Genomic DNA, 9,163 nt, shown 5'->3' on the forward strand with positions numbered 1-9,163 from the left:
CTCACATCCATACATGACCACAGGAAAAACCATAGCCTTGACTAGATGGACCTTTGTTGGCAAAGTAACGTCTCTGCTTTTGAATATGCTATCTAGGTTGGTCATAACTTTCCTTCCAAGGAGTAAGCATCTTCTAATTTCATGGCTGCAGTCACCATCTGCAGTGATTTTGGAGCCCCCAAAAATAAAGTCTGACACTGTTTCCACTGTTTCCCCATCTATTTCCCATGAAGTGATGGGACCAGATGCCATGATCTTAGTTTTCTGAATGTTGAGCTTTAAGCCAACTTTTTCAATCTCCACTTTCACTTTCATCAAACACAGGCAAATCACACTCAGAGGAGTCATCTCAGCCCATTGGCTGGGCAAAGAATCCACAGAATGACACCCAGTGTCAGCAAGCATAGGGAGAAACTGACATACTTGTACATAACGGACAGTGCTGTGAAGAGGTCCCCTTAGAGTCAGCAGCCGGAGTATCCTGAAGGTTTGGTGGTAAGAGCTCTCTCTGTCCTCTCCTGCAGTTCCTTTGCTGGACCTGGGCAAGAAACTGAGCGTGCCCCAGGACTTGATGATGGAGGAGCTATCGCTTCGTAACAACAGAGGGTCACTCCTCTTCCAGAAGAGACAGCGCCGCGTGCAGAAATTCACCTTTGAGTTTGCAGCCAGCCCTCGTGCTGTAAGCTCCCACTGCACTCACAGGGAAACTGAGGGCCAGTCATTAGCCTAGAGCCAAACGACGAGCCAAGTGAGAACATCTGGCCTCTACAGGGGCCGCTCAAGTCCAACTAGGGGATGACTGTGGCATCGCCATCAGACTGACGCCTGCCCTGCTCTGTGATCTTAGAAGAGTTAGCTCTTCAGGCATGTCTCCCCAGACACGAAACATAAAGCGGGTTGGACAGGGTGAGCCATGGAGTGAAGGGACCCTGGCTCCTGTGAAAAGTGCCGAAGGACAGTCAGGTGTTCTAGGCTGAATGTGCAGCAAGCAGGATTTAGATTAGACTTGAGCTTGATTTAAGATGGAAAATACAGAACACCTCTCTCTTCTTCCCACTGGAAGAAGGTAAAGTCATCTAAAGAATGGGGCTTCCCTGGTGGCTCAGTGGTAAAGAGCCCACCTGCCCATGTAGGTAACAGTTCGATCTCTGGATCAGGAAGATCCCTTGGAGAGGGAAATGGCAACCCACTCCAGTATTCTTGCCTGGGAAATTGCATGGACAGAGGAACCTGGTGGGCTACAGTCCATGGCTCGCAAGAGAGTTAAGACATGACTTAGTGACTAAACAACAGCAAAGAAAGGAAACAAGAATGACCTGTCCTTAGACTTCAGAGAGACGGCAGGCAGTCTCAAGTACTTCTGATGAACTCAGGGCCTGCCATCCTGCTCCACTCAATTTCTGGATAAAACAGGAGGGGGCACCATGTGGCAGAATAACAAAAATGACAAAACATCTACCTTTGCTATGTGCTTACGACAGTGCTAGCTAAGCCGTGTGCACGTGTCGTCTCATTTAATGATCAGAGAGTGATAGTATCATCATCATGCCCACTCTATACAGAGAAGGAAACTGAGGCTCAGGGAGGTTAACAGAAGTCCAGGGGCAATACAACAATAGCCGCTAACATATATAAGAGCACTTCTCTGTTCCAGGGTCTAGAGCTCTACATTATGAACTCATTACCCCAACATCCCTGGGAGGTGGGCTCCAGGATTATGCCCCTCCCCACCCCCTGCCTTTTTCAGGGGAGGCAGAACCCTGGTGAGCCTACCTGTGGTTTACTTGCTGCCCACCTCCCAACCCCACAGGTCGTGGCAGGAAGTGCAAAGGAGAAGGTGACAGGAACAGCAGAACCTGGGATGGTGAGTGTGGACAGAGATTCCCCCAAGGAGGGAAAGCCCGGGGGAAGGGGTTTCTGAGCTTTTACTCCTGTGCCCAGGTTGCCAACAGCCATGAGGGGCAGAACTACCGCTCTGAGCTCCACATCTATCCAGCCTCTCACGGGGGCCCTGGGGATGCTGAGTCCATGGCCTCCCGGCTGGTGAGCACCTACAACCCCAGCGCCCTGGCACCAGGTAAGTGGCCTCCCCACGTCCCAGGACCAGGACTGGAGGATCAGAACATGGGTGTGTTCCCTGATGGGGCAGGAATAGCACCCAGAGAGTATCTAGTCCATCTCCTTACACACACACACACCCCTCTCTGCAGATACAGCACAAGCCCAGAGAGGCGCAGCTGTGTCAGGCCACAGAGTGTGCCAGAGATGAGCCAAGACTAGAGTCTCTGCCCCAACTTGCACTTCCCCTGCTCCATCCTCCCCAATTCCAGGGATGGGAAAGGGTCCTCTTTGCTGCAGTGAGTTTGGCATCACATTCCACTCCCTCCCTTGACTTCCCTTTCCTAGGTCCTTCCTTCCCATCCCCAGGTGGGGTGTGGGGGCCAAAGGAGAAGGGAACCCAGGCAGCCCACTCGCCTGCCTCCCACATGCCATACTCCACCCCTAGGTTATGCTGAGCCACTGAAGGGCATCCCACCTGAGAAGTTCAACCACACAGCCATCCCCAAGGGCTACCGCTGCCCGTGGCAGGAGTTCATCAGCTACCGGGACTACCTGGTCGAGGGCGGAAGTCACACCCCCAGTCTGGCGGAGTATCGAAATTTCAACAAGTAAGACAAGGCAGGGCTGCTCAGGGAGAGACCTGGGAGGAGGATGCACTGGAGCCAGTCACAACCACAGCAGCAGCTGCATTTCCTGAGCACTTTCTACATGCCAGGCTCTACCCCAACGCCTTGTATACATTTATTGAGTTCTGCTAAAACACAATATAACTCTTGTGCCTTAGCACTTAGTAGGTGCTCAGTAAATGCACAGGGACTGAATGGGTGTATGTGGCACACATCTTGTTGGATCCTGCTTCACAACAGGGTGGGGCAGGTGCTACAGTTTTTCCCATTCTGCTGGAGAAGAGGATTATCAACAATCTGCCCAAAGTCACACGGCAAGAAAGCAATGGCAGGGCTGGGATCCACATCGGGTTTGTCGGACTCCAGAGCCCAGTTTCTTGTTCTTCATCACTGCTGTGTGCCGCCTCCTCAATGGATGTGGAAGTGAGAGTCCTTCCCTGGGTGGGGGCCCCAGATCTCACCAGTCCTAGGCCACTTCAGCCTTTCCCTTTCATCAGTGGTCTGGAAGAGGCCTAGAAAGTGACCTTGAGGTTGCGCCACTGTGGGAAGTGGCAGTGAAATGTTGGACACCAGAGGTGAGAACAATAGTAAGTGGCTCATAGTGTTTAGAGCGTGGGGCTTCATCAAGGGCTTAATGCAATCTCTACCCCTGGCTGTGTGACCTTGGGCGAATGGCTTAACCTCTCTGGGTCTCCAATTCCCACCTGTAAAAGGAGACTCTTATAGTATTAATACCTACTTCATAAAATGGTTGTGAGGGTTGCATGAGAGGCCATGGGTAAAGTTTCTGGAAAGTGAGAATCTCTCAAAAAATAGTAGCTTCTATTATTACTATTTACAGGTTATTATTATTTTCAGGGGAGAATTTGAAAGGGATAAATTTAATGTTCCACTCTAGGGGCCTGAAAATAAATTCCAGCAGGCAGGATGGGAGCCTGGCGCTGGAGGAAGGCGTGGGGCTGGGGGATGCATTTCAAATGCAATTGGCTTCCTTACTCTGCTGCTATTTATGAGAAATTCTCTGCTGGCTTGGGCTGCATTAAGTGAGAAAGTGGAGGGTCCACAGAGAGGAGGCCACAACCCAGCTCTTCTGGCACCTGCTCAGACCACATGTGGAGACTATCTGCCTGGCTTGGCCTTGAGACCAGGTCCCCTAAGGAAGGGTTGAAGGAGCCGGGGTGATGGGCCTTGAGAAGAGAGTGCTCTGGAGGGATGTGACTGCCCTCCAACAGCTGAGAGCATGGGAGGACCATGATGGGAAGAACAGGGTCCAACAGGCATCGTGTGAATCACAAGCCATTGGCAGAGGATTGGGGATTTCCTGCCAGGAAGGACTGGGCTGCTGCTTCTCCTGGGGCCCTCCAGCCCTGCCTGTCTAGCTATTTAAAACCCTCAGCAGACATCAGTGCTAGCAGGCAGCTTCCAGGCTGGCCAGGGCAGGCTGTGGCCCCACCGATCTCACGCTATGACGGGCTGAGGCATGTTCCCACCAAAAGAAGGGGGGTTCTTAAGGAGCCTCAAGGCCAGACCCTTCCTGGCGCAGAAGAGGCAACTGAGGTAGAGAGGGAAGGGACAGCAGTGTTGGCAGTCAAGCTGTGCTCAGCATCCACGGCCCGACCGTGAGCTCTGCACAGCTTGGAAGCGGCCTGGCCTGCTCCTGTGGGGCCCGGCTGTTGCCACCACCGCTGGGGTGGTCCAGGCAGAAACACTGTCCTGGCTGGAACCTGGCTCCTGGCTCAGGAATGGTCCCAAGCTGCAGGGAAAACACTACATGAGCAATGCTCTTTGTTCTCTTAAAAGTAAAAAATAGTTTGAAAATCATGTATTTATATTATCTTAAAAAAAACACACACACACAACCCTGCTGCTGCTGCTGCTAAGTTGCTTCAGTCGTGTCCGACTCATTCTGTGCGATCCCATAGACGGCAGCCCACCAGGCTCCGCCGACCCTGGGATTCTCCCATCAAGAACACTGGAGTGGGTTGCCATTTCCTTCTCCAGTGCATGAAAGTGAAACGTGAAAATGAAGTGGCTCGGTCGTGTGCGACTCTTAGCAGCCCCATGGACTGCAGCCCACCAGGCTCCTCCGTCCATGGGATTTTCCAGGCAAGAGTACTGGAGTGGGGTGCCATCGCCTTCTCACGTACAACCCTAGGCAACTACAAATGAAAGTAGGGCCCTTTGTTCCCCATCCTCCAATCCCGGGTCTCTTCCCAAAAGTAGCACTGTTGTCAGGTCGGTGTGTGTTCTCAGAGCATCTACAAGCAGCTACATACCTATGGGGATGTAGCGTTGTTTGGTTTGCATGTGTATGTGTGTCTTTTGATATTTTGAATCTCATCCTATAACTTGCTTTTTTCACTCAACATTATGCTTTTGAAATCTCTTAGTATCTATAGCTCTGTTCATTCCTTTTAAGCTGTTACATAGTACTCTGCCATGAATATATTGATCTTATCCATTGTTCTGCCAGTGGGCATATGGCTTGTCTCTGGTTTGTCACTAATCACTGCTCATATCTGCTTCCTTGTGCATATGTGCATGCACTTCCTAAGCCATATGCTTACAGGTAGAGTTGCTGGTTGACAGAATTTGCACATTCTCAGGTTTAAAGGATCCTGCCAAATTGCCCTGCAAGGTAGCTGCACCAGTTCACCCTCCAGCCAGCAGTATATGAGTGAGAATCTCTCCACCATTCACTAACTTTGGCCCGTTACCAAATCACTTATTCTTGTCAGTATTGTGGGTGAGAAATGGCATGTCTTGGTTGTAATCTGCATTCTCTGATTCTGAATGTTCTTTCTAACTCTCCTTTCTCTCTCCAGTTTGTGATATATTTTTGTAAGGGGAGATGTCAAGAGGAAGGAAAAACCAGATTCCAATTCTTCCCCCTTCTGGACTTTATTTAAGGGGAGCTGAGAGTTTTGCTAGGACAGGCCAATTTTCACTCTGAAAACATCATTCCTATTAATATTTACAAACAACGAGCCATCCTGACTAGGGGCAGATTTGGGACTGGGCAAAGCTGGAGAAACCTGTTAAAGATAGTATAAAATCTTTTGCTGAGTAACAGAGAAACGGAGGCCCAGAGAGGCGGGGAGGGGACCACACGCAGTGACCCCCATGTCTGTTCTGCCACCCCGCTCCCACTCAGCCTCTCCTGCCGCTCTTCTCTCCCCAGGACCCCAGTGCCCTTTGGAGGACCCCTGGTGGGAGAAACCCTTCCGAGGGCAGGCACTCCCTTCGTTCCGGAGCTCACCAGTGGCTTGGAACTCCTTCGCCTCAGGCCCAGCTTCAACAGAGTGGCCCAGGGCTGGGTCCGAAACCTCCCAGAGTCTGAGGAGCTGTAGCTCCAGCACCTTCACTTCCCTCATCTCAGAGTTTGAATACCACCTGGAGCCAAGATTTGTGGCCAGCACTTCAGTTTACAGAGGGCCATCGCACACAAAACCTTACTGCAAATGGCCTCAAAGTCACAAAGTTCAGCAGTTCCCAATGTGGCTTGCTTCAAAATCACCTGGGGGTATTTTCCTACAGGTTTCTGACCTGCCCAAACCTGCAGCATCAGAATCCCCTGAGCAGAGGATCTCTATTAGTAACTCGCACTCTGAGCTGATCCCAAGAAAACTGGTCCCTGGTTTGTGTCTTTAGGAATCGAAGCCTCCAGTGACTTCACATCCAGCCTCCACTCTCTCCTGCTCCTGTACTCTAGCTTAGTCTCCCCCAGTGACAGGGAGCCCACTAGCTGCCTATTTACCTGTGAAGCACTCTGATAATTTGTTTTTCCTTTTACTGAGACACAGATGGTCTTTATCTATTCACGCTGCTAACATTTACTAGCACCAACTGTGTGTTAGTTGCTGTGCCAGCCATAGGGAGAAGGTGGGGAATAAGCCCAGGCCCTAGCCTAGAAAGAGGGAGGAAAAGACAGTAGCGAAGACAGATTTGTAAAGTGGTAAATCACCTTAATGCTCCCTAAAGCACACTGACAACTGAGGAACCATGTGAAGCAGATTGGGGGGCTCTCTAACCCTGGATGTGGGGTGGGGACTCTGGAAGGTGTCCCAGAGGATTTGAGTAGGGCCTTGGAGGACTGAAGGGAGGGGGTGTGACAGGGAGATTGTGGAGATGAAGGCATTTCTGGCAAGTGGGTGGTGAGTGCAAGGGTGCGGAATTGTCACGGGTACCGGTGTGAAGAAGGGGGACGGCAGTGTCAGAGAAGGCGGTGAGTCCTCAGCGGGGCGGAGTGGGGTGGGCTGCACTAAGGAGATGGGGAAGTTATTAAGCTGGGGAGTGAGGGGTCTCGCTGGTTGCTGTGTGGGGCACAGACTGGAGAGGAGCAAGGCCAGATGCCGGGAACCCTTCAAGGAACGAGGCCTGGACTAGGGAGACAGCCATGGGGTCAAAGGAAGGAGCACCCCTCGGCACCCTCCAGGGCAGATGCAGAGTCGGGTGCTTACAAGGACGACTCCCTTCCACCCGCTTCCACTCACCATTTGGAGCAGACCCCAGGCTAGATCTCGTTGTAATGCCCACCAGGCGTAGTTCGGCCTCTGCGCAGGCTCCTTGGAAAGACGGGAAGGGAGTGCCTCCCTGCGGGTGTGGGTGGTGGTGCTGATGGCGGTTGCTTTTTACTGGGTGCCTCGGTACTCGTGCTGGTAGCAGGCGTTCTGGATCCCCCATTTCTAATTTTCAGTACAACCTTGAGACAAAGGCGTGGTCTCGCCTTACAGATGTGGCTATCCAGACCTAAGAAGGGGAAGTGACTTGTCTGGGGACAAAGCCAAAGTGGGGATCTGTCCAATTCCAGTGAATATCACTCCACTGGGTGGCCAAGTCAGTGCCCGTTCAGTCTGGAATCACCTAATCCTGGTGTCATGCTTTTAGAGCTTAAGAGTGCAGGCTGGGGGTCAGACTGGATGGGGTGGGTTCTAGTGCCACCACTAGCTGTGGGAACTCGAGCAAGTCATTTCTCACCTGTGGGCCTCTGTTTCTCCACTTGTAAGATGAGGACAAGAGTACAAGACCCTGCATAGGGTTTTGTGAGCATAGTGATGGACACACAGGTAATAAGCAGTCAGATTTTAGGCAACTACTGCTCTTGGCTGGATACGATGTTCCTGCAGTGAATGCACCTTGAGAAGTAGGCTCATGGAAATGTCACTGGAGGTGTTAGGCTGAAACCTGAAGGAGAGCCTCCGATGACCATAGGGCTCCCTTTGGACATGACTTACTCCTTTCCCCGCTGCCTCCCTCTGCCTCCTCCCTGACTCCCTCTCCTGGGGAGAGGAGAAGGCCACAAATCTAGCTGATTCCCAGGTGTGCATGCTAGAAATCTAGCTGGTTTCCAGAAATAGAAAGAAAATGGCTGCATCTTCCTTCTGCTCCGGAGGAGTTTCTCTGTGCCCCACCCAGTCTTAAGGGGCCAACAGCTGATTTAGATTTACTTGCAATTGATGTGCTGTCTTGAATGTGGGGGCTGCCATTTAAAGCTGTGTTTCTATGAACTGAAAGCCAACCGTTAAAGGGTCTGAAACAAGGAAGAGAGGATATGGACTGTCTTGGGTTGGTTCTGCTGTGCTCTGAGGGTAATGTTAGCCAGCGGGTATGAAAGAGAAGCTTGCTGCACCCCAGAGTAAATCCTCATTCCTTGTTTTTTCTGAGGTGTTAAAAAAAAAAAAAAAGGAATGCTTATTGTAAAAGTAAATAAATAAATGAAGTAGTAAAATGTGAAGGTATCGGTCCATAGAGCTCCTCCCATACACAAACGGAGCCCTTCCCTCCTTCCTGCTTTCTGCCCCATTCCCATACATACACCAGAGGTAACCACTGCTAATTGTTTGGTCCCCTTAGAATTCTAGACTTAATTGAATAAAGACGTACATGTATAAAGATGCATAAGTACAGAGACATGTCTTTCTTTTAATGGGATCATACAGTATTTGTTGTTCTGTATTTTGCTTCTTTATTCAACAAGTAAAATTTGGATCCTGAAAAAGCAGGCCATTAACCTTTCATGTAATTTGGGAGCCTAGTATGCCCTTCCCATAAATTCTGTACTTTTGCCTGCTTTTGCTCTTTACGTGAATGAAGTCGTACAGTGATATAGAAATGAAAGGGGCTGCGAGTAACCCAAACACTGGGACAACGGGCAGCAGACATGGCAGCAGTGGCCATGAATGCACTGCAGTGACACGACATGGAGGCGTCTCAGCAACAAAACTGAGCAAAGGCAGGCAGGCGCGCAAAACATGTTTACTGACGCAAGGAGGGGTTTAATATGAAATCAGGACTTTTGTGATTGTGAAGGGACATAATGCCCCTTCTGGGGAAAGCTGGACAGTTTCTATTTCCAGATAAATGTGATTGTTATACAGATATCCACTTAAAACATTTAATTTAGTTGTGCATCTGTTGTTTACGCACTTTTTTGGTACATGAGTTACATTTTACCAAAACGATCCCTCCTTTTAAAA

The 9,163-nt window shown here is 50.5% G+C and overlaps 1 protein-coding gene across 4 annotated transcripts in view; it reads left to right on the forward strand.

The window, feature by feature from the left end:
* MYOZ3 (myozenin 3) overlaps positions 1–8,584 on the forward strand; it is a 17,616-nt gene extending 9,032 nt beyond the window's left edge. For all 4 annotated transcript variants that reach the window (XM_010850578.1, XM_010850576.1, XM_010850580.1 and 1 more), the window contains exons 3-7: positions 525–679; positions 1,811–1,864; positions 1,942–2,077; positions 2,507–2,669; positions 5,869–8,584. In XM_010850578.1, the coding sequence (XP_010848880.1) occupies positions 525–679; positions 1,811–1,864; positions 1,942–2,077; positions 2,507–2,669; positions 5,869–6,037 (677 nt within the window). In that variant the 3' untranslated portion in view covers positions 6,038–8,584. The remainder of the gene's footprint in view (positions 1–524; positions 680–1,810; positions 1,865–1,941; positions 2,078–2,506; positions 2,670–5,868) is intronic.
* Positions 8,585–9,163: the final 579 nt, after the last annotated feature.

Source organism: Bison bison, unplaced genomic scaffold, assembly GCF_000754665.1.
Source record: "Bison bison bison isolate TAMUID 2011002044 unplaced genomic scaffold, Bison_UMD1.0 scf7180017864291, whole genome shotgun sequence".
NCBI classification, from domain to species: domain Eukaryota; kingdom Metazoa; phylum Chordata; class Mammalia; order Artiodactyla; family Bovidae; genus Bison; species Bison bison.